This window comes from Pyrus communis, chromosome 10 (assembly GCF_963583255.1).
Source record: "Pyrus communis chromosome 10, drPyrComm1.1, whole genome shotgun sequence".
NCBI classification, from domain to species: Eukaryota; Viridiplantae; Streptophyta; class Magnoliopsida; order Rosales; family Rosaceae; genus Pyrus; species Pyrus communis.
In genome coordinates, this window is record NC_084812.1 from 15,051,926 (window position 1) to 15,078,617 (window position 26,692).

Genomic DNA, 26,692 nt, shown 5'->3' on the forward strand with positions numbered 1-26,692 from the left:
TGAAAATCATCAAACGGCGCATCTCAAGGGAAGAATCAGACTCCCACTCTCCACTTATCTCTAAAGTTTCTTTGCCCCAATCATGATCACCCTTGCTCAAATGATCGAAGAGCCTATGGCAAAAATGCAACTGCCCAACTCCATCAATATAACCTATATCAAAGAAGTATTAGAATTTGTTGACAATTAGATCCAAGTCAAAGAATTACCTCAGATTGAGAAATCCCACTATCACGAGGATTGCATTTGGAAAACACTGAGTGAGGGCTTACTGTATGAAGTAGAGTAATTCTTGGAAGAAAAAAACACAAAGTAGTAAAGGTGAATCTTAATAGCTCTCCGAGCCCCACTATATGGCTCACAACTGTTACCCTCATTGACATGCTTCACACGCACACCAGACAGAATGGCATGGCTAAATGCTTCGAGGAAGTCTCTGAGCGAGTCGTCGGAATTGATTTTGACATTAGCAGCCTTGAAATAGCCCACTTTCTAAAAAATCCGCCTCAACGATACAGCAGCGGCACACCATTGTCGCTCTTGTGACTTGAAGAAGACATGCTCGAAGAAGTTCTACAAAAAAACAAGGAAGAATTGCTAGGTAGATACAAAACAATTTAAAAAATAAAAATTATTATTACATAGAGCGACTAGGCTGCTCCACGAACCAACCTAACATGTCAGGCAGCCGATGCATCAAAAAGCCCAGAACGCCAACTGCTACTACCCTCTCGGCCCAATCCAATTGGAAGAAGGTTGGCTCCCTCACACCTCTCTATTTCCTTTTATCTCTCGCACGGGCTAAGCCCAGCGGCCCATAGGCCCATCCAAGGAAGAAGGCCTGAGCCTCTCTTTGTCTCACCCGCACGGGCCTAAGCTGGCCTAGACCATGCGCCCCAACGCTCCAGTCTTGGCCCAAGCTAGCCACTCGCTGAGCCTAGCTCACGCCATCACAACCCCTCAGCCCAAGCCGAGTTGCGGCAACACCTAGCCACCTACAGTGTTATGGCTTTCTAGCCATCTTTTTGCCACATCCTCGACCCCTATTGAGCTAAATTTCAAATCCTAAGGCTCCAAAACAAATTAAAAAGAGAAGAAAAATTAATTTTTTCTTACCTTGGTGAGGCCCGAAGACGAAGAAAGCAACGAAAGATGCACGAGCAAGCAAAGAAAATTGCTAGAGGAGGGGAACAAATATTGTCTAGTTTTCTCTCTTTCTTGCAAGGTTAAATAATTGCTCTCCAAAGTTGATTTAATCCTCTACTTAAGGTAGACTTAAATAGACTTCGAAAGTAATTTATTTCCCTTTCCTAGAAGGATCTAATTTCAAATCAAAGTGGGAATCAGCATCAAAATAGGAAACAATTTTATGTTTCCTTAAGCAATTGGAGATCTCTACACCTACTGCCTTTTCCTGAGAGTAGCCCAACAGTGCTTAAGGGCAGCATCAAAATAAGGCAACACGTGGACTTTTGGGGAAAAATGATGAGATTACCCTTAAGGCACATTGGGATTCCCACGCGCATGCAGAGGACAATAACGACACAATTAAGAAAGAGTCAAAGGTGATCAATATGAAATTTATTTCATATTCCTCTCATCACTCCATATCAATCCCTTATTGATTTTATTCAAAACGTAACTCCTAAAACTTCCTATTTAAATTAGGAATAATTGCCATGTTAATTGCAAGATATTATTTCACATAATATCTTGCAATTATCACCCAAATACATCATAAAGGGTTGGTCACTCCTCACCTTAAGGGTTGTCCACTCTCCTATAAATGCCCTTCTTATCCCACTAAAATGCTAGGCCATTTACCCACAAACTCTTAAATACTTATGCTTGCGATATGATTTGATTACTTCTAATTGCGTTTCATAAGTTGTGAATTCAATTTACTTATCTATGTGAATTACATTGATTTGTGTGTGTTGGTTGAGAGTGCACGCTTAATTATCATGCATAAATTGGATGCTAGGATATAAGGAAATTTCACCTAATCGTTATGGAATTATATTCACAAGTAGTAAAAGTTGATGATCTCAATTGTGTTAAGTAAATTCTTGGCATAAGTTTCATGCAATTCATAGTAACGAGTGCTTCGTCAATGCTTATGGTTTTCAAAGAACTTAATGATTCTTGCTTGTATCTCTATTATGCAATTCATGTAGGGAACTTGTGGGGAATGTTTTGGGTTGTCATATGCAATCATCCAATTCAATAACGTTAGGAAAATCTGAGGGTTAATTAGTGAAATTCACGGTTAATCTGGGGCGTTGAGAATTCATGGGTTATTGAAAAGCAATTGGAAATCGTTTTATATGCAAGTATAACATGTGTGGAGATGAACCCCTTAGCTAGCCTCCCATCCATTTAATTCCATCAAATTCGTTTTTACAATCTGTTCTAATTTAAAAAGTTTGTTTTGTTTTTAAATTCATCCAAAACCAATCCCCCTTTACTTTGTTGAGTCATAGTAGTTAGAAATCACTTTAGTTTGTGTTTTGAAGTGTCTTAGGTCAAGTTAAAACCAATTTTCGTCCAAAGTTGTGTCTAGTGTTCAAAACTGCCCAGATTGTGTTTTTAAGGCAGTTTTGAGTGTTTTGGTGCTGTTTTGGGTCTTTTGGTTTGTTTTGGTGTTTTAAAGTTTAGTTTTGCATTCTTTGAGTCTAGTATAGTGTTTTAAACTTGTTTTTACGTATTTGAGTCAGTTTTCAAGTGATTTTGCAATCCCTCCTAATCCCCGGCCTAGAACGATCCCTACTTACATTCTTCACTACAATTGATAAAAAGAGGGTTTAATTTGTGTGCGTATAATTCTCACATCACCCCCCCCCCCAAATCATCGTGTGCATGAGAGGCTTCTGGCCATAATCAAAGGTGTTATTATTTTGTGAGTGCATTTTCGTCAAATGAAGAGATGGTAGAAATCTGCATCCACAGCTAGGATCCTATTTTATCCTTAAATGAAATTACCGAAGTTTGAAATGATTAACTTGATAAGGACTATTCGGCAAATATACGTGTATACTTCCATAAAATCAATGTTGAAATTCCATAACTAACGCTCCATTCTGTCCACCTCTTTGGATCAATCAAGTCATCCAAGTCTATTTTTAAGAACACGGTCGTTTAATACTTTCTCCGTAACCTGCCCAAATAGTTCCTAAACGATCCCTTAACGCTTGCGAATTCTGGTGCACATCTAACTCAACAACCGTGGATTGCAATGCCGAGTTCTCTTGCGGATTGTCACAACCTTGCATGATGATCATGTTCACTTGGGACTTCGTTAGCCTCCTCACGAAAATATCACAATTTCACATCACTAGGAGTAGCCAAATACAAACTCAATTATGCCGTATATGTGAAGCAAAAAATAATTCAAAAAATTCTATTTTTTTTTTCAAGTATCCAACCACTTGTATTATGACACTTAGTGTAACACCGAAAAATTTCTCCATATCAAGAAAATAAGTAAAGGGAATTCAAGGTAGAATTAATAAGTAAGTTCCTACCTTTAAGCTTTCCTCATGACATCCAACCAAGGATTCTCCCAAATAATTCCTAGGATATTATTAGTTAACCTTAATAATATATTCAAGTATTATCAGATATACTATCATTACACAATCTGACATACTGTCATTGCACAAATACAACTTCATCCATTGGATGACACAACTTGGCCAACTGAATGTTGACCTATGGTATGGGACTCCTACCAAAATTTCTCTCTTTCCAGAGAAATTGACTTAGTCATTGGAGGTTCATTGACAAAACACCCCTATGGACCCGTGGCTTTGGCCTTAACCAAAGGTATTTATTTGTTTTGTAGGTACAATTTTGGCCTTAAATAAAAAGTATTTAATTTGCTTTGTAGGTACAATTTCATCATTTATAGATGACAAAAGTTTGCTACCACAATATACATGATAGTCCTAATAGAGTTGCCTATTGAAGTGGACCTAAAGAGTGTCTTGGTATGCTTGATGTTGTATAAACTAACATACAAATTAAACCCTGTATATTATGCAATCGTAGTACAAGTAAGTAGGGATTATTGTAGTACGAGGATTAGAAGGGGTGCTAATCAACACAAATTAAACTTATAAAACTGAAAACTAAGTTAAACTAACAACAAAACAGTGACTAGGAGGATTTTGGATGAATTTAATTAAAACAAAAGTAAATGGCAGCAAGTAAATTAAGTTGTGAATGAAATATAGAAGAAAGGATAGCTGAAGGACTCTTCTCCAAGCATGAAACATATGCATACAAAACGATTTCCAATTATTCTTTCTATAAACCATGAATGAAAATTTCCCAAATTAATTGTGAACAGTATTAATTAACTCTCAGATTTTCTTAAGTTCATTGAAAGGCAACCAAATTATTCTTCTCAAGTTTCGTAACTATGAAAAACATGATAGAGATACATCTCAAAGATCATTAAGACCTATGAAAATCAGAAGCATTGACGAAGCATTTGTAACTATGAAAAGCATGATACTCCTGCCAAGGACTTACATAATCATGACTAGTGACTTTTACTACTGGCAAACATAAGTTCATAACGATTAGGTGAAATTCTCTTATATTCTAGCATCAAATCCCTGCATGTAAACTAAGTATGTTCCTCAATAAACATACAAGAATAAGTTTTTTTTTTATAAAGCAAATAAGTAAATCGCATTCACGTTGTATGAAACAATAATTGGATGTAATCAATTTATATAAAATATGTAATCATGGCTTCGGATTCACCTCTCGCTAAAAAGAAACATAGTTACACATGTTCATCATAGTTGAAAAGCAATCTAAAATAAACATTGAAACTTAAAACGAAGAGAAAAATAACTCAAAAATTCCATCAACTTCAATGGATAAAATGCAGGCATGGCACACACTAAAATGTTGCAGGACACTTCACATATATAGGGCACAGCTGAATCCAGGAGGAAAGGGATTAAGCATTTTGAATTATTTTAGGACTCTAAGAAACAGTTGGAGAATGTTGTAATGTGATTAGGATTCTTTCTTGTAGCTGGTGATAAGATAAGATAAGATAGGATAAGATAATGTTTCACTCCAACTAGGATTCCTCTTTCTTGTGCAATTCCTTGTCTTCCAAGCCTCAACTTTAATTTCTCCATATTTTAGCCTTTTAACACCAAAAACGTCCAGCCCATTTGCTATCCAAGGATGCTATCCAATCCAAGTCCAAAACTACTCCAAATTGCTCCATTTGATCTCTAATTGTCAACTTTACCAATTGGACCTACAATAAGAATAAAATAACTTAAATTACTATAAAAATGAAAATAGAAATTAACTAAGTAAATACAAATAAATAAGATAACAAAGTCGCATAAATATGCTTCTATCAAATTCCCTCATACTTTAGCTTTTGCTAGTCCCTGAGAAAAACAAAGAAAACAAAACAAAACCTAAACATTCCAACAATTGTCTTAGGGATTTCCAATGAAACATGACATGTTAAAAATCACTACTTACATAGATTTTAGCCATCCTTACTCTTGAGCTTATACTTAACCGTAGTAATCACTCACTAGGTCACATTTAATCAATTAAAACAACATTTGAAAGTAGTAACATGCCTTAGAGAATTCACTCAATTCCTCATAGGATATACTCTCTATTTTCACACAGATTTTTTGACTACATTCCCTACACTAAGTATATGTGAGAAGATTGATGTAAACATGTAGACTAGCACTCACATATGTGATAACAAAGATGGCACTTTTTGGAATTATTAATACAAACATGTACATGATCTCATGAACAAAATGCCACTACTTAGAAGCAAGAACCAGGGATTCCATATACTCGTACCAATTTCAAACTCCACATATTGAAACACATAACAATCAAGATAAAAGTCTAAGGGTTCTAACGAGGCTGAGGTATTGGCTAACAAGGAAAGGTTAAGGGTAAACAAAGGTTCTTAAAGTGATAGTAACCAAAGTAATGAAATCAACACTTACAATTTAACTTTTTATTGCAGCACCCAACTATAAACACAAAGGGGAGATTCGTACAAACTTTGGATCAGATTCACATTTTTGGATCCTTCTTCAACAACCAACACTTTTCAACTCATTCTCACTTCTTTTCAACCTCTTTTTCTACTTTTTCAATAATTTTTTTTCTTTTTTTTTCAACATTTTTCATCTTCTTTCTCTGAAACATAAAACATAAACACTACTTCACTGGATTCAAAAGAACAAATTATTCCCCCACACTTATTTTTCTACAAATTGTAGAACAAAAGGAATTCTCAATAAATCATGCTTCACTATTCTTTAAGAACAAGGGTATGGATTTTCCTATACTAAGCTAGGTTGGGATAATGCAAGCTAACAATGAAAATAGGCTAAATAAGGTTCAAAGGGGTTAAACCTACAATAAATATGCAAGGGATAAGGCTTTTTGGCTCTAATGGTAACTAGAAACCTTCATCTTGTTATTTGTTATGCAATCAATTTTATGCTTTAAACGAAACGGACATGAGTTCTAGTATTTGGAACTAAAATGATGAAAAAACATTTTAAGTAGCAATCAAGCAAATAAATAATGAGATCATGCAAGGACTTTAGAAAACAAGAATATTACAGATTAATAACCCTCCAAACAAAGCATAGACTCGAGTCTCACTGTGTTGTAGCATTAGTTTGAGTTTCTTGCTTCAAGCATGTTACAAAAAGTAATTTTCTCTTTCTTTGTGATTACATGTGATTTGTAAATGACAACTATAACTAAGTATTAACCAAATAGCATATCAAACTTTCACACGTGTTTGTAACTTTCTTAACAGTCATGCAATTAAAGACCAAATCATCATCATTGTGTTGGAAGGTATTATAAGACACAAACAAACAAACATATAAAAACGACTCTTTTTTGGTATTTTCTCAAACTTTTTCGATTTTTTTTTCAAATTAATGTTTTTATGACACAAAATAACACACTTTAAAACAGTGAATAACAACACTAGTAGAGATAAGTGGTGAAATTTGAAGAGAAGTCATGAAAAGCAATTTGTTTACCCCCTTCCCCCCCAACACTTAAACCAAACATTATCCAATGTTTCAAAAATAAACGTAAACAAGAACGCAATAAAAGACAACTAGCAAACAAGACAATCATGGCAAAGTAAAAACAATAAAGAGAAGGGTAAAAGAAAGCAAATCTGGTTGTAGGAGCCAGAAATTCCATCGTCTCTTTATTTAAACACATCAATTGCCTCCCAAGAAGCGCTTGCTTTAACATCTTCCAACCAAACGATACCTCCATTTAAGCTTTACTATGGCCTGCGGCATTGAGGGGTACATCCTCAACGACATGGTCCTCAAAACACTCATAGTAAGGCTTCAATCGGTGTTTATTCACTTCGAACATTTTCAGTCTTTAAACTTTGAATTTGGACTGCACCATGAGGAAAATTTTAGTAATGACAAAATAACCAATCCATTTAGAATGCAACTTACCTGGAAATAATCGAAGGCGAGAGTTGAAGAGTAACACTTTCTGCTCTACAGAAAATGTCTTACTACAGATCATCTTGTCATGGAAAGTCTTTGTTTTCTCCCTGTAAATCTGAGCGTTCTCATAAGCCTCATTTTGAATTTCCTCAAGCTCATTCAATGGTGACTTCCTATGAAGGCCAGCAGCATCAATGTCCATGTTAAAAGTCTTGACAACCTAATGTGCACGATGCTCTAACTCAATCGGAAGATGACATGGTTTCCCATAAATGAGCCGAAAATGAGGCATTCCATTGGTGTTTCGTAGTAGTAGTACGATATGCCTACAATACATTATTCAAATGCAAGCTTCAATCCTTTTGAGTTGGTCCAACTGTCTTCTCCAAGATTTGCTTGATTTCCCAATTAGAAACTTCAACTTGTCCGTTTGCTTAAGGATGATAAGGTGTTAAAACCTTATGTGTGACATTGTATTTTTTTTAGCAGAGCCTCTATGGTCTGATTACAAAATTGAGAACCCCTATCACTTATAATTACTTGCGGCATTCCAAACCTTGCAAATATGTTAGTTTTGACAAAACTACAACCACGTTAGAATCATTAATACGAGTGGCTTTTGCTTCCACCCATTTCAAAACATAATCTATAACAAGTAAAATATAAATAAAACCATGAAAGGAAGGGAAAGAACCCATGAAGTCAATGCCCCCAAACATAAAAAAATATGAACAAAAAATATAGGAGTTTGTGGCATTTGGTCTCTTGAACCTATATTTCCTGCTTTTTTTACAACGATCATAGGTCATGCAAAAAATTCTAGCATCCTTAAATATAGCAGGCCAATAAAATCCACATTCTAGAACTTTAAGTTCTGTTCTTTGAGTACCAAAGTGACCTCCACAAGCATAAGTGTGACAGAAAAGTTAAAATTAAATTGAATTTAGAATCATGCACACACCTATAAATAATTAAGTCAAGGTAATATTTTCACAAATAAGGGTCATCCCACACATAAGAATGTGCTTCTTTTAGTTTACCAAGTTGGTGCCTATTTATGTTTTTTGGAACTTTTTTAGACACTATATAATTCACAATACCAGCATACCATGGCTCACTTACCATTGGTCAACATCTATTCATCTGGGAATGCCTCTGGGATAGGTGAAGGGTCTTCTTCATGTACCAAACAACTTAAATGGTCACCTATTGCATTCTTCCTTCCTTTTTGTCTCGAATTTCCACGTCAAACTCTTGGAGAAGAAGCATCCAACGAATAAGCCTTGGCTTGGCTTCTTTCTTCGTAAGTAATTACTTCAAAGCTGCATGGTTAGGGTAAATTATAACTTTAGTTCCAAGTAAATAAGAACGAAACTTATCTAAAGCAAACACAACAACAAGAAGTTCTTTTTCAATAGTGGAATAATTCAATTGAGCATAATTCAAGGTCCGAGAAGCGTAGAAGATGACATGCGGCTCCTTGTCCTTTCTTTGTCCTAAAACAGCCCCTAAAGCATAATATGAAGCATCGCACATAAGCTTGAATGGAAGACTCCAATCTGGTAGAACAATGATAGAGGCTGAAGTTAACATCTCTTTGAGGTGATTGAATGCCTTTTCACATTCCTCATTAAACACAAACGGCACATCCTTTTGTAGAAGTTGGCATATGGGTGTTGAAATCTTTGAGAAGTCTTTGATAAATTGTCTATAGAATCATGCATGTCCAAGAAAAGGATGAACCTATCTCATCGAAGTGGGAAAGGGCAAGTAGCGTACAATATCTACTTTATATTTATCAACTTCGATTCCCTTTTCCAAAACTATATGACCTAAAACTATGCCTTGTTTTACCATAAAATAACACTTTTCCCAATTTAAAACAAGGTTAGTTTCGATGCAACGTTTCAATATCAAAGTGAGATTAGTTAGACAATCATCAAAAGAATCACCAAAGACACTAAAATCATCCATGAAAACTTTAATAATCTTCTCAACAAAATTTGAAAAGATACTTATCATGCATCTTTGAAAGGTGGCTGGTGCATTACATAAACCAAATGGCATTCGACGATAAGCAAAAGTACCAAATGGATAAGTAAAAGTACTTTTTCTCAACCATCTAGGGCTATAACAATTTGATTATATCCTAAATAACCATCAAGAAAGCAATAAAAAGAGTGACTAGGTAACCTTTTGAGCATTTGATCAATGAATGGAAGAGGAAAATGGTATTTCCTTGTGATGGCATTGAGCTTCCTATAGTTATTGTAAACTCTCCAACTTGTTTGGGTACGAGTGGGCACAAGTTCATTCTTTGCATTCTTAACCACAGTGACTTCAGATTTCTTTTGTACTACTTTAATCGATGAAACCCAATGACTATCCAAAATTGGATAAATGACTCCATAATCAAGAAGCTTGATGATCTCCTTTTTCACAACTTCCATCGTTAGAGGGTTGAGTGGGCGTTGAGCCCCTCAAGTTGGTTTAGCCCCCTCCTCTAGAAGTATGTGATGCATGCAGGTTGTAGGACTTATTCCTTTAATGTCGACCAACGTCCATCCAATGGCTATTTTGTACTCTTCTAACACCCTAACCAGTTTCTCCTCCTCTAATGTCATGAGTGATGAAGAGACTATGATCGGAAAAGTTTCTTTGTCTCCTAAATAAACATACTTCAAATGGTTCGGGAATGGTTTAAGCTCAAGAGTAGGTGCCTGAATTACTGATAGTAACAACTTGTTAGTAGAAAAGGAAATTGGAAATGGAAAAGGGGGCTCACCAATATGTTGTGGCAAAGACTCAAGGGCAGCCACAATATCGAAAATTTCTACATGATTAATCTCGGCCATATTAGTTTTGAGTCCAATTCTTTCTGCAATGGTTATCGTAAGTGCATCCCTATTTAAGAATTCAAGATATTCCTGCACCAAAGAATCAAATACATCGATAGAAAAACAAGAATGATCATCACTAGGATACCTCATAGCTTCAAAAATATTAAAGTCAAGGACATCGCCATCAAATTCCAACGTTAATGTTCCCTTGAACACAAATGTCTAGGTTCGGGCTGTTTTCATGAAAGGTCTTCCAAGTAATATTGGCAATGGTGTAGAGTAGGCTGGATCCTCCATCTCAAGCACATAAAAATCTGCTGAAAAGATCAAGTGGTTAACCTGCACCAAAACTTCCAAAACTCCTTTAAGGTATGCATTAGATTGATCAGCTAATTGAATAATAACAACATCGTTTTTAAGCTCTGCTAAATTCATAGATGCATAAATGGAATAAGGCATGACATTAATGGAAGCACCTAAATCTAACATAGCATGTTCAAACTTGGTATTACCAATAACACAAGGGATAGTGAAACTACCTGGATCTTTGCATTTTGGTGGGAGCTTTCTTTGCAAAACTGCAAAGACATTCTCACTTACCTGTACCAATTCCTTTTCCGAGATCCATCTTCTTGTTGTACAAAATTCTTTAAAAAAGTTAGCATACTTTGCAACTTGCTTTATTGCGTCAAGAAGCGGGATATTACCTTGTACCTTTCGGAAGGTTTCTAAGATGTCTTTTTCACTCTCTTCTTTCTTGGATTGCATAAACCTGTGAGGAAAAGGTACATTTGGTGGAATGGGGTTAGAATGAATTGAATTTAGACCAACCTTACCTGAACTGGGTGGCATAGGGGCTTTAGAAGGCTGCGACAAGGTTTGTTCCTTCCTTATCATGGCCTTTTCTTCTTCATCTTCTTCGGGCAGCAATTGTTCGTCCTCTTTTTGGCTTTGTTTGGACTTTTTGGTTCAGTTCTAACCTCCTTACCAATTCTCAAGGTGATAGCTTTAGCAGTTTCAAAACCTCCATTTGGATTGACAATGGTTGAGCTAGGAAGTTTGCCTTGTTCTCTAAATTGTCTCATGAATTCTGCAATTTGTTCAATTTGGTTCTTCATATCGCCTATCTCTTTATCTTGGTTTTGTAAACCTGAGTTAAAGAAGTTAGTGTTTGAAGAATTTTATCATAATCCATTGACGAACCTGAATTTGTTTGGGATGGTTGTAGGGGAGGCTGTGGTGGTGCAAATGGCCTTTCATAGAACCCTGGAGGTGGCTGTATATATCCGCCTTGTTGTTGAGTTTGTTGAGGTTTCCTCCACTTCATATTTGGATGATCTATCTAGCTCAGATTATAGGTGTTAGAAAACGGGTCATTCCTTGCTTGATTTTGGCCTTGGTAACCCACGACATTGGCACTTTCCCATCCCCCATTCTCTATTAATTGAGGATATTGATCAGTAGAATGTTCTTGCATAAGGCACACGCCAGATGTAGCTACACTTTGCACTTTGGAGCCTTCAACAACCTATGATATAAGAGTAATGAGATTAGTCATTTGAGATGGAAGTTCTGAAATAGCACTTACCTCATTTACTTGAATTGGCTTGCTTGTTCTCTTTCTCTAACTCCTTCGTATTGTTGTGCATTCAAGGCATGATTCGTATTAAAATCTTCACAACAATTGGGCTTAAAATCTTCACAACAATTGGGGCTTTGTTAACCAAAGCACCTCCAATTGAAGCATCAAGCATTTGTCTCTTAAGTGGAAGTAGTCCTTCATAGAAATATTGAATTAGAAGATCCTTCTTCATTTGATGTTGTGGACAAGATGAAACTAAAGTCTTGGCTTTGTTGAATTCCACTAATTTTCTTCCTCAAAAGAATGACTCTTGAAGTAGGGAAGAATTTCTCTATGAATGCTTTCTTCATGCTTTCCCAAGAAGTGACAGTTCCAGGTGCTAATTCAAAAAGCCAATCTTTAGCCTTTTCCAAAAGAGAGAATGGAAAGGCCTTCATCTTTAAAATATTCCCATCCACATTAATAGGTGTAATAGGTGTCATGCTCGAACACATTACTTCAAATTCCTTGAGATGCTTCTTTAGATCTTCCATGGACATCCCATGGTACTTGGGAATGTAATGCATCAAGCTAGACTTCAATTCAAACTCATCGGTTTTGCCTTGAACTGTTGTGGATATTGAATGCAAAGGGGAACAACATTGTCCAATCCCGAGGCTAAAAGTTCCTTAATTGTTTGATTGTCAACATCCATGTCTTGTTCCTTTTCTGGTTCCATTTCAGTTTCAACTTCAAATTCTGATTCGGAACTAAAACTAGGTGGATTGAATTATGGCTGCTTCCTCTTCTTTTTCAAAGTTCGTTCAAAATCGTCATCAAAGTCTAATATATTTCCACAAACAGGTTGAGAACTCCGAGTCATAAACTAGTACCTAAAACAAAAGAAAACAAAACAAAATCAGAAGGAAACGAAAAAACACAAACAGTAACAAGGGGGAAGATTAGCAAGTTTGCTAATCCCCGACAACGGCTCCAAAATTTGATGTGGTATAAACTAATACACAAATTAAACCCTGTATATTATGCAATCGTAGTACGAGAAGTAGGGATCGTTCTATTTCGGGGATTAGAAGGGATGCTAATCAAATTAAACTAATAAAACTGAAAACTAAGTTAAACTAACAACAAAACAGTGACTGGCGGGTTTTGGATGAGTTTAATTAAAACAAAAGTAAATGGCAACAAGTAAATTAAGTTGTGAATGAAATAGGGATGAAATGATAGCTAAAAGATTCTTCTCCACACATGAAACATATGCATACAAAACGGTTCCAGTTATTCTTCCTATAAACCATGAATGACAATACCCCAAATTAACCATTAACAACACTAATTAACTTTCAGATTTTCCTAAGTTCATTGAATTGAACTCAGTGATGCAACTCTTCTCAAGTTCCCTAACTATGAAAAGCATGATAGAGATACATCTTGAAGATCATTAATTTTTGTGCAAATCATAAGCATTGACGAAACACTCGTAACTGTGAAAAGCATGATACTCCTCCCAATGATTTACTTAACTCAATCATGAGTAGTGACTTTTACTACTTGCAAACATAAGTTCTTAACAATTAGGTGAACTTCCCTTGTATTCTAGCATCAAATTCATGCATGCAAACTCAGTATGCATCATTAATAAACATACAAGAATAAGTTTTCTATAAAGCAAATAAGTAAATCGCATTCATGTATTATGAAACAATAACTGGATGTAATCAATTTATATAAATCATATGATCATGGCTTTAGATTCATCTCTAACTAAAAAGAAACTTAGTTACACATGTTCATCATAGTTGAAAAGCAATCTAAAAGAAACATTGAAACTTAAAACAACAAAAGAAAGAACTCTAAAAATTCCAGCAACTTCAATTAATGAAAAGCAGGCGCGGCACACACTAAAACGTTGCAGGATACTTCACATAGATTGGGCACGGCTGAATCCAAGGAGGAAAGGGATAACGCGTTTTGAATTATTTAGGACTCTAAGAAGCAGTTGGAGAGTGTTGTAAAGTGATTAGGATTCTTCCTTGCATCTGGTGATAAGATAGGATAAGATAACGTTTCACTCCAATTAGGATTCCTCTTTCTTGTGCAATTCCTTGTCTTCCAAGCCTCAACTTTAATTTCTCTAGATTTTAGCACATGTTTAACACCTTTTAAACACCAAAACGTCTAACCTGTATGCTATCTACGGATGCTATCCAATCCAAGTCCAAAACTGCTCCAAATTGCTCCATTTGATCTCTAATTGTCAACTTTACCAACTGGACCTACAATAAAATGAAAATAACTTAAATTACTACAAAAATGAAAATTAACTAAGTAAATACAAAGAAATAAAATAACAAAGTCGCATAAATATAGTCCTATCAATGCTTTGAAGCTGCACCGGTAGAACCCTGTGAGTCTGGCTCACCCTTAGTGCCACTGCTTGGTGATTCTGAGGACTTGTTGTGTTCTCAAATGCTATTTCCCTTGTCTAAAAAAAAAAACCATCCCCTTATACACCTGGATATGGCAAATAAAATTTTCTAAATGATATAATTCATAGCCAAATGTAAATTGTCTAATCGCCTACGAATTTGATCTAACAATTAGTGACCATGAATATTTACGATTAAGGCTCTAACCAAGTTATTAAAACTCCTAACTTGTAAATTTGTAATTCATGGTCAGTAACGGTTGGATCAAAATCCTAATGTTAACAAATGAGTTTAAAGTCCAATTATTGATGACCATGAATTTTGATCATGATAAATCTTGACCAAGTGATTTGACCTTAATTGAGCTCCGAGTGGAGTCGCCTCCGACGACACTGTGCAACTACCCGTGATTATAGTTCTGTCAATGCCATCACCAACAAGCATTACATTCCTTATATCTCGATGAATCTCCACCTCTCCTTCGTACACGCTGGATGTCACATGGATTATCATTCTTTGGGATCGCCGGTGACACATTCTAGCAAGTGCAGCAACTGCCTCATTAATTGTTCTATGTGTTCGTGAGCCATCTTTTGCCACCGCAAAATTAGCCCTGGATGTTCTTGGATTCCATGATGCAACAAGCCTTCTGTTTTGCACGGGATTAGATTTTTCTTCCCTTGGTATTACTATTACTCCTGGAGCATATCAAAAATTGGAAAAATAGTTAGTGGTGATAAAAATAAGAATGAATGTATCAGCCCAACTTGCTCTGTAATCGTAGCTTTCTACACGAGCAAAGCCCTAATCATATGTGTAAACACGAAATTTTTTACAATAAATGAAACAAGAACACATGTACAAAATACCAAATTTGTATTAATAGAAAATTATGGTTACAATCTTTGTGGTTTATTCCTTATAAAAATATTCCTTTAATTCGATCACCAAAGTAGAAATCGATTCATGGGTGTTGAACACTTGATCTTGAATCGAGCTTGTGATTTTTTCAAGGTGCTGTGATCTTGAATGAAACGGGACCACGAGGAACTTCACATGGTGGGTGACCTTTCGGTTTTGGTAGTGGATGAAACATCACTTGTTTGTTGCGCTTGTTGATTCTCCACGAGCATGATGAAGAGCACAAGAGTGTTTGTGTATTTGGTGTTTACTTTAGCCAGAGAGCTTTCTGGTCTCTCCAAAGGCTTGGACTCGCTTTGATTATCTATATCTTTCTTGAGGACGAGCCTAATATTTATAGGTAATGGATTGGGTCTTAGTTTAGAATCCTTAACTTGAATGCCAAAACTTGTGAGATTTATTTTCTAATTTGATCTAATTTGAGCACACACGCTTGTGAATCGTCAAGGCTTTTTGCTAAAAGCACTTGAGAGTATTTAGTCATCAAAGGTGCATGCTTGTCGGAAGTTGGAGATGCGAATTGGGTGTTGAAGTATTCGCCTAACCAGCTTTACACATAATGAAAAGGGGGTGCTGGCTGCACAATCTCCAGGGTTTGTCGAATGAGAATTGGGTGCAGCTGTTACCTTACGCATCAACGCTCTGTCAGCAACCCAGCCCTTCACATCAACGTACAATGTCCTTGACGCCATTGACATCAACTCAAGGGGGCAAAAATGTAGGAGAGGCGGCTAGGTTTTTGTTGGGATTGTCTTCCAAGTGACAATACAAAAATAACGAACCCAACTATCCTTTCTTTTTTTTTCTCGGCTAGAAGAATTTCCACTGGGTTGGTCACATAAGTTTCAAGCATTTTCATTGGATGAACTATGGAGGACTATCCATGTTGGTGAGAGCTTTTTCATGTACATGGAGCACAAGCTGACATATATCATGTGTCCTAACTACAGAGTAAAATCAACAGTGAAGGGTTTTTTCACAAGATATTTTTTGAAATCATACAAATTGATTTTACAAATAAAGTGTACAAAACTAATTCTGCAAATAATTAAACTTATTTTACAGATATTTAAGCTGTTATAAACTGATGCTATTAACAAAGTACAAAACCAATTTTGAAAGTATATAAATTGATTCTACTAATAAAGTACAAAACAGATTCTACAAATAGTTAAATTGATTCTAATAATAAAGGATACAAACTGATTCAACTAATAGAGTATAAAACTGATTCTAAATATATTTTTGAAGGTGCTCATTCATAAATGATCGAATAAGGGTTGAGCTGATGGTAGGGGTGTAACTCTGTTAAAATTTCTGCTGGTTGGGCTTTGTTAACTAATAGGTGCCTCAGCAGCATGGATTGAAATTTTAAAATTTTAGTTTGCTTATTTTTGGGTTAGGTTTGTTGGGTTTTGGCTTTTATATCTTTATGAAATGATTCAACACTAGTAGAGTTCTATAAAATGTAAGTTATTTTGTCTCTATAGGTAAGGCTCCTATAACTTACTACATTTGTTAGTAATAAAAAAAAAGGGAAACTTGATATAGGTCCAATTTTTTTAGCCAATAGTAGAAATAAAAAAAGGGGGAAACTTGATATATGTCCAATTTTTTGAGCTAATAGTAGGAATAGTCTAATTTATTAAAATAAGTCCAATTCCTTAAATCTTATTATTTTATTATCAATAATTATCTCTTCAATGATAAGATTTATTATAAAAATCAAATTTCTTCCTAATTATGTGTGACATCCCACATCGCCCAGGGGAGTGATCCTTAAATGTATATTCCAATCCTTACCTAGCACGAGGCCTTTTGGGAGCTCACTGGCTTCGGGTTCTGTAGGAACTCCGAAGTTAAGCGAGAAGGGGGTTAGAGCAATCCCATGATGGGTGACCCACTGGGAAGTTGCTCGTGAGTTCCCAAAAACAAAACCGTGAGGGAATGGTAAGTCCAAAGCGGACAATATCGTGCTATGCTGGTGGAGCGGGTCCGGGAAGTGATCCGCCTCGGGCCGGGATATGACATTATGTCTTTGATTATTTATTTATTTTGTTCTTTCTTGTTCTTTATCCCGTTTTAAGCCCCATTTATATTTTTGATTTTTTATTTATATAATCAACCTATATCACAGGTTAATTATATTTATCTACCTATATGACATATTCTTTTTTATAATCAAGTAAGATTCATATGTTTTGCTTGTAGATATATTATGTTTTTTCTACCTTTTAGTTCGGTTGCATATCTTACTTATAGGTATGATGTACATTCATATATTTGTTACTTGAGTTAGGGTATAATGATTTGCAGATAGATTTATGTCAATATATATATATATATATATATATATATATATTGTTATAAGATATTAATTATATTTTTTGGGGTTGAAAATGCATAATATTAGTGACACACCCCGACCGAGATCAGGGCATGCTGGCCGTCACGTGAAAGTGACGTAACCATGTGCACAGTGCGGAAGCGAATAAAATAATAATAAAAGTACGAATAAATAAAAACCAGCTATACACAACGTAAGAACATACATGTGCAAACGTAAGTGTGAAAATAAAGTACAGAGCTCGAAGACCTAATGCAGTCCGGGAGAAATAACAGTACAAAAATACACCCAAAGGTGGTCCTACATTGGTGATAATCTGTCAGATATGCCGGGGAAATCCTCTGGGGAGCCACCAAAAGTGCTAGCCAACTAGAACTTGGAGGGGCGCAAAACGAAAAGTGTGAGTGGGCAAAAACAAAGCTTTTCAAAAAAACCATTTCATAAACAAGTTCTAACCCCTCGCCGTAAAACCTGTATACTTCCCAGAAAAGTAGAATATACATATATATATATATAAGTCATGCTCAGAAATATGCCATGTCAAATGCCTCGAATAAATGTAAGTGCTCAGGAAAATGTCAAAATCAATGCCATGAATTTGTCAGCCGGAGTCACCTAACGTGACCTGTACGGTTGAATCTAGAGCTCGAATCTCCATCTCACTAACTATACTTGTACACGAGTCGGAACCACCTAGAGTGGTCTGTACGACAGGACTGGGTGTATAATAAGTACGCTCAAGTGCTACGATCACGTGAAGGCTGGGCGGCTAATCGCGGGTCACCTACAAGTCGGAACCACCTAAAGTGGTCTGTACGACAGGACTGTGCACTTAACTTGGATCCAAGATGAGCGTGTGGTGTGGGAGGTGAACATCACATGAAGGACTGTGCCCAACTCTGGGCGGGAGCACTAATACCGGGGGTGCAAGTTATGAGCTCTCTATACATCTCAAACCACTACTGAATATAAGCATAAACCATACTCACCTGGCACTTACCTGTGCGTCCGTAGCACCAAACATATATATATATATAGGCTACTAACAATGCATAAACAAACGGCAAACATAATGCATGGCATAAAAACGTATAAACGTTTCGATTCATTTTTTGGGAAAAGCAATAGTATATAGGTATATACGGAAAACCAAAAGTCCACTCACTGGTATGTAGAAGGGTCGTAACCCCCTTGCCTCGAGTGACCGCGCTTATCCTCGGGATAGGTCTCACCTATATGCAAAACAACTATAAAAATGTTAATTTTAAAGCACATAACCAACATCACGAAATAACTTCTCATACAATGCTCAAATGGAGTGTATGAATACACCAACGTGATCTACTCAACCTCAGGAACATCCCCATATTTTTAGAAATATTTTTCACCGCCGCACGCGTCGACCAAGGCACGGCCACACGCGCCGCCCACGCGCAGGCACGTGCCTGGCATACTGACGGCGTCAGTTAACGCCGTCAGGAATATTCCGTTAACTCTAACGAATTCCGTTAACGCCGTTAGGAATATTCCGTCCAAATTGACGGAATATTCCGTCATCTTCTCCAGCGCCGAAAAATCGAGAAAACTTTAAAACATTGTATCTCACTCGTTTTTCAACCAAATTTCACAAAATTGGTACCAAAATGAAGCTTACAACAAGAGGAACAAATCCATACCACTTTCAAGCACTAAAACACATAGAATCTCGCCGGGAAAACACCACCAACTCCGACCAACCTTGTAACTCACGATCCCGATGTCCAAAACCTTCAAACGAACCACCCCAAGCCTCCTAAGGACCTCACCAAGCTTCCTACAAGCTTGAAATTCCCAAAAACACAAGAATTAACATGTGCATGAATAGTGAACAAATCGGGGTATTCCGAGTTCGACGTGAAAATGAAGGCATCCTTACCTGAAATGGGTATAATTGAACTCCTACGGACCTCACGAGCATGAATATGTAATTTGTTTCCTCGATCTGTGAAGGTTTGGATGGTTTTGGTTGTGTTCGTACATGTGGGGATAGAAATGGGAGAGAGATAGAGAGAAAGGGACAGGATACGGGACAGGGAGAGGGGTGAGGGGATGTGGGAAGGTGTGTATGTGGTCCAAAACCAGCTAAACAAAACCCAAAACAACCACACAACGAAACCAACATGCTAGGGGCAAAATCGTCATTTCACCCCTACGGTTTGAAAATCCGGAACGGGCTGTCACAACCTACCCACCTTATTAGAATTTGGTCCCGAAATTCAAAACAACCACACAAAGCAAACCCCTAGCGATCAAAGAACAACCGAGGATACAAATCCCTCATCCGATCTTCAGTTTCCCACGTAGCTTCCTCCACAAAACTTTCACCAACTTCACTATCTTGTTCCTCAGAACCTTTTCTTTCCAATCTAGAATCGTCACTGGTTCCTCATCATAAGTCAAATCCGGATTGATTTCTAAGGGTTGAGGAGGTATCACATGAGACGGATCAACAACATAATGTCGAAGCATGGACACGTGAAAAACGTTATGTACTTTAGCCAACTCAGGAGCCAATTCCAGCCTGTAAGCTACCTTGCCAACTCGCTCGGTGATCATGTACGGTTCGATATACCTGGGACTCAGCTTACCTTTCTTTCCAAACCGTACAATGCCTCTCCAAGGTGAAAGCTTCAGAAATACCCAATCGCCAACCTCATACACCCTGTCAGTAGCATGCCGATCTGCTAAACTCTTTTGCCTATCCTGGGCCACCTTCAGGTTAGACTTGATTGCCTGAACATTTTGAGTGGTCTCCTCAACAATCTCCGGGCCCACCAAAACTCTTTCTCCGACCTCCGACCAACACAAGGGTGTACGACAGGATCTACCATACAACGCCTCAAATGGTGCCATGCCGATACTCGAATGAAAGCTGTTTTTGTAGGTAAATTCCATTAAATCCAACCGCTTATGCCAAGCATCACCAAATTGCAACACTGAAGATCACAACATATCCTCTAACGTCTTAATGGTTCTCTCTGACTGTCCGTCCATCTGAGGATGATACGCCATACTATAAAGTAGTCTCGTACCCAAAGCTTCCTGAAACGCCACCCAAAATTTAGATGTAAATCTTGGATCACGATCCGAGACAATACTCACAGGGACACCATGGTACTTCACGATCTTTGAGATGAACAACTCAGCTAGTCGGCCCAAAGAATACTTATCCCTCACTAGAATGAAATGTCCTGACTTGGTAAGCTGATCAACAATCACCCAAATGCCATTGAATCCATTATGTGTACGCGGAAGTTTGTACACAAAATTCATAGTAATATTTTCCCATTTCCACTCTGGAACGGGAAGCGGCTGCAACAACCCAAACGGCTTCTTTCTTTCTGCCTTAACTTGCTGACAAACAGCACACCTACTCACATACTCAGCTATCTCCCTCTTCATACCCGGCCAATAATAAAATGGTCGAATGGTATGATACATTTTAGTAGCTCCTGGATGCATAGCATAAGCCAAGATATGTGCTTCATCGAGAATTGCTTTCTTTAAATCCAAATTATTAGGCACAAACATCCTACCCTCCTGCATCAGCATGCCATCCGAATCATGAACTCTGAGGTCTCTCCTCCTCCCTTGATCTCGAGCTTGGATTAGTTCTTGAGTTTCCCTATCAGCTATCTGAGCTTCAAGCACTCGGTCAACTAAAATTGGCCTAACATGAAAATTAGCAAGTAAAGCCACCTCTCGATTTTCTGCCTCTAACCTCACTCCCGTAGATCTTAAGTCTGCCAGAAGAGGAATAGGACTAGCATACAACGCATTGATGCGGCCTTGAGATTTCCTGTTAAGTGCATCAGCCACTACATTTACACGACCAGGGTGATAATCAATCGTGCAGTCATAATCACTGAGCAGCTCCATCCACCTCCGCTGACAAAGATTAAGATCCTTCTGCGTAAAAAGATATTGAAGACTCTTATGATCTGTAAAGATCTTACATTTCTCTCCATAAAGGTAATGTCTTCACAACTTCAATGCAAAAATAATGGCTGCTAACTCCAAATCATGTGTAGGGTAATTCAACTCATGATGTTTCAGTTGTCGTGAAGCATAAGCAATTACCCTACCATGCTGCATCAACACATAACCCAGACCATTCAAAGAAGCATCACTATAGACCTCGAAATCACCACTATCGTCCGGAAGCGCCAAAACAGGTGCATGAGTGAGACAATACTTCAACTGCTGGAAACTTTACTCACACTTATCATCCCACTCAAATTTAACGTCTTTCCTCATTAATCTCGTCAGTGGTAAAGCAATCACAGAAAACAAACCGTCGATAATACCCTGCAAACCCAAGGAAACTTCTCACCTCAGTGACGATTCGCGGTTGCTCCCATTTCTCCACAGCTGCCACCTTTTGAGGATCCACCAAAATACCTTGAGCTGAAATGACATGCCCCAAAAATGCAACTTGGTCTAACCAAAACTGGCACTTGTTAAACTTAGCATACAATTGGTGTTCCCTCAACCTTTTCAACACTAAGGTAAGATGTCGAACATGCTCCGCTTTAGACTTAGAGTACACCAGAATGTCGTCGATAAAAACAATAACAAATCTATCCAAATATGGCTGGAACACCCGGTTCATCAAATCCATAAAAGCAGTTGGTGCATTCGTCAATCCAAATGGCATAACCAGAAACTCGTAATGACCATAACGAGTCCTGAAAGCCGTCTTAGGAACATCATCCCTACTAATCTTCAGTTGATAATATCCAGACCTCAAGTCAATCTTGGAGAATACACAAGCACCTCGAAGCTGATCAAATAAATCATCAATACGCTGCAACGGATAACGGTTTTTAATCGTCACCCGATTCAATTGCCGGTAATCAATACATAGCCTCAAAGTTCCATCTTTCTTTCTCACAAACAACACTGGAGCTCCCCAAGGTGAAGTACTAGGCTGAATAAAACCCTTATCCACTAATTCCTGCAACTGAACTTTCAATTCCATCAACTCAGCGGGAGCCATACGATAGGGAGTCAAGGAAATAGGATTAGTACCTGGAAGTAACTCAATGGTGAACTCCATGTCTCAGTCTGGCGGCAAGCTAGGTAAATCCTCAGGGAAAACATTAGGGAAATGTTTGACTACCCTTACATCTTCCACTCTACTAGGAGCAGCCTCATCTAACACCACATGAGCTAAGTACCCCTGGCAACCTTTAGATAACAACCTTTTCACTCGTATAGCAGAAATAACGCCATGTCTCACCCCACTCTGCTCGCCCACAAAAGTAACCACAGGTAATCCAGGACGATGGAACGTAACTATTTTCCCATAACAATCAATATTGGCACAACTGAAATGCAACCAATCTGTGCCCAGAATCACATTAAAGTCAACAATATCCAACTGGATAAGATCAGCTGGCATAACAACATCCTCCACTATCACTAGACATCCTGGGTACACATGATTTACAATACCCTAGAGGTGTAGGGCGAGGTTGCGTCACTTGAGCAAATGTATGAGAAATCACAGAATGTGTAGCACCACAGTCAATTAATACTCTAGCAAAATAACCTAGGATATTTAACGTACCCATGATCAAGTCTGGATTGTTTTGAGCATCCTGTAGAGAAATGTTGTGAATACGCCCCTGGGTCTGATGTCGTCCACCTCGACCTCTGCTCGTCTGGCCACCACGACTCTGAGTGCCACGCCCCTGACTGGGCTGACCAGACTGCCTCGAAGACCCCGCACTACTCAAAGCAATCTCCCCCTGCTGAGTCTGTCCTCCCTGAAACCACTGAGACCCGCCTGCTGCAACTGGAGGATACGACATATAGTCACCAGAATACTGGGGATAACCACCCAGAGAATATGGGTCTTGGGGATATTGATACTATCCTGGGGCATAAGGAACATCATCGCTCTGATAGTAATAGACACCACCTCGACCCGTCTGCCCATAACTACTAGGACCAGGAATCTGCTGAATCAGTGCAGGTGGTGGCAAGAAAGTCTGTTGGGGCTTCTGTTGACTCTGGGGACAATTTGCAGTCCGATGTCCCATCTACCCACAAGTAAAGCAACCACTCCTGCCTCGCCTACACTCACCAAAATGTCGATTATTACACCTGCGGTAAATTGGGGCCCTACCTCTACCAGTATCACCCTGCCTCTGGCCTCTAGCACCATCAGCAAACCTACTACCACGACCCTGACTAGTGGCGCTAAAACCACCGCTAGAAGAACTAGAACTAGTGCCACCCCTCTTAAAGTTCTGGGTCCTACGAGGTCCGAGCGACGCCTGACCCTTGCCCTTATCATCTTTCCTCTGATTACAGTCTTTCTCTTCCTCCCCACTCTCGCTCGGCATGTTCTCTGAATCCTCAATTCTCAACAGAATCTCATAAAACTCCTGGTAGGTGTCACAAGGGGTAGTGGTCGCCATCGAACGCCACTTCTTCTTAGTGCCTAAACGGAAACGACGAATCATCTCCGCCGGATTGCCAGCAACATCTGGATGATAGCGAGACAAATCAGTAAACCTCCGGTAGTACTCGTTTGCTGTCAGCTTCCCCTGTCTCAACTCAGTGAATTTCTGCTTTTTGCGGTCAATATACTCAGGAGGCACAAACCTTCTCCTGAACAACTCTCTGAATACATCCCAATCAGTCTTCTCCACTGGAGACAAACGACGAAGTTCCTGTTCCCACCAGTATGTAGAATCCTTACCCAAAAATCACGATGTCGTCTCTACCCACTTCTCAACAGGGAGATTCCCCTGATTATGCAAAACACGAAAGGTCTTCTCAATATGTTCTAGCCACCGCTCCGCACCCTCAAAACCCTCGTTGCCTTCGAACTTATCCAACTTCAGATTATACATAGTCTCCAGAGGAGTCCTCTGGGGAGGGCGAAGCGCCGAATGAATAGCTGTAGCGATAGCTTCCCCCAACTGGGCTACATCGGGGAAACTAAGCTCAGCAGATCGACGTGGTTCCCGACGAGGCGGCATCATTCTGACGGAAGACACCAAAACCATTAGAATACTCACAAAAGTACAGGACTGCCAAACCTAGGCTTTGATACCAAACTGACACACCCTGACCGAGATCAGGGCATGCTGGCCGTCACGTGAAAGTGACGTAACCATGTGCACAATGCGGAAGCGAATAAAATAATAATAAAAGTACGAATAAATAAAAACCAGCTATACACAAAGTAAAAACATACATGTGCAAGCGTAAGTGTGAAAACAAAGTTCAGAGCTCGAAGACCTAATGCAGTCTGGGAGAAATAACAGTACAAAAATACACCCAAAGGTGGTCCTACACTAGTGATAATCTGTCAGATATGCCGGGGAAATCCTCTGGGGAGCCACCAAAAGTGCTAGCCAACTAGAACCTGGAGGGGCGCAAAACGAAAAGTGTGAATGGGCAAAAACAAAGCTTTTAAAAAAAAACCATTTCATAAACAAGTTCTAACCCCTTGCCGTAAAACCTGTATACTTCCCAGAAAAGTAGAATATACATATATATAAGTCATGCTCAGAAATATGCCATGCCAAATGCCTCGAATAAATGCAAGTGCTTAGGAAAATGTCAAAATCAATGCCATGAATCTGTCAGCCGGAGTCACCTAACGCGACCTGTACGGCTAAATCTAGAGTTCGAATCTCCATCTCACTAACTATACCTGCACATGAGTTAGAACCACCTAGAGTGGTCTGTACGACAGGACTGCGTGGATGGTTTTGGTTGTGTCCGTACATGTGGGGATAGAAATGGGAGAGAGAAAGAGAAAGGGACAGGATAAGGGACAGGGAAAGGGGTGAGGGGATGTGGGAAGGTGTGTGTGTGGTAAAAAACCAGCCAAAGAAAACCCAAAACAACCACACAACAAAACCAACATGCTAGGGGCAAAATCGTCATTTCACCCCTACGGTTTGAAAATCCGGAACGGGTTGTCACAATTAGAACATTTTAATTGATTTTTAATATTTTTAGAAAATATAAAAAGAGCATTAAAAAAAAAAAACATATAATTAGGTAATTGGTCTCATTCCTAAAAATCATCTATGTTTTTGGACCTGGATCTAAAAGCCCCTAAAAAAAAATAAGGAAAACTAATGAAAAGGACTTCAAAATTTTGAGGTTTAATTAATGATAAGGACAAAATAAAGAGTAAAGTGAATAATACCAGGATTGACTTTTTAGTGTAAAAATGTGGTTTTTCGTTAACGTGAACAGTACCGTGAGCTTTTCATTAAAACTCCCAAAAAAATAAGATATAGAAGTTGTACCAAATACAAGCTTTGGTAAAACACTCCGTTTGTATTTTTTGTAAATGAAAACAGTCTTCAAAGTGAAAAAGATGGTTATTATTAGTTAAAGTAGAAAATCTAACACTTTCTAATCTTCTAAATAACGTAATTTTCCCAGCCACCTGAGCATAGCACAATACGACTAGACTAAAATTTATGCAACTTAAAAATATGGTAATTTCATAAATGTATACTTGATAATACATCACTACTCACAAATCCTATTTTAGAAAACAAATTCTACTTTAACAAAATGGGAAAAGATATTTGAGAGCTATTTTGGTATTGTTAGGTTCAATCTTTGGTTAACAATGCCAATGCCTTGACCAAATTGAAGCATGGGTTTGGGGCATCCAATGAGGCTAATCCAGAAGAGAAAAAAAGAGCGAATTCGACTCACTTTCATTCATGAATAATAATAATAATAAAAAATGCTTCTATTGTGTTGAAAATAAAAAGTTGTAAAATAAAGTTGTTGAGTGTTCGGTAATTTTTATTTTTTTTGGTGAAAGTGCTTTTAACAAAAAAAATAAAAATTGTATGAGTGTTTGGTAAAATTTTTATATAAATTTCTATGAATATGTTAAATGATTAAAGATGATATGATATTTAATGTGATATAATAATTGTCTAAGATAATATTGTAGGGGCAAATATTGTAATTTTGTAAAATATGTGATAGTATATGTCACATCCCGGCCCGAGTTCCCACCACATCTC

At 38.0% G+C, this 26,692-nt stretch overlaps 1 protein-coding gene across 1 annotated transcript; it reads right to left on the reverse strand.

Annotated features, from left to right (window-relative positions):
• Positions 1-23,716: 23,716 nt before the first annotated feature.
• LOC137747914 (uncharacterized) lies at positions 23,717-24,664 on the reverse strand. Its single transcript, XM_068488040.1, has 2 exons — positions 24,407-24,664; positions 23,717-24,352 (listed from the first exon to the last, which is right to left on the reverse strand). Exons 1-2 carry the CDS (start codon positions 24,662-24,664, stop codon positions 23,717-23,719), a joined length of 894 nt encoding a protein of 297 aa, XP_068344141.1.
• Positions 24,665-26,692: the final 2,028 nt, after the last annotated feature.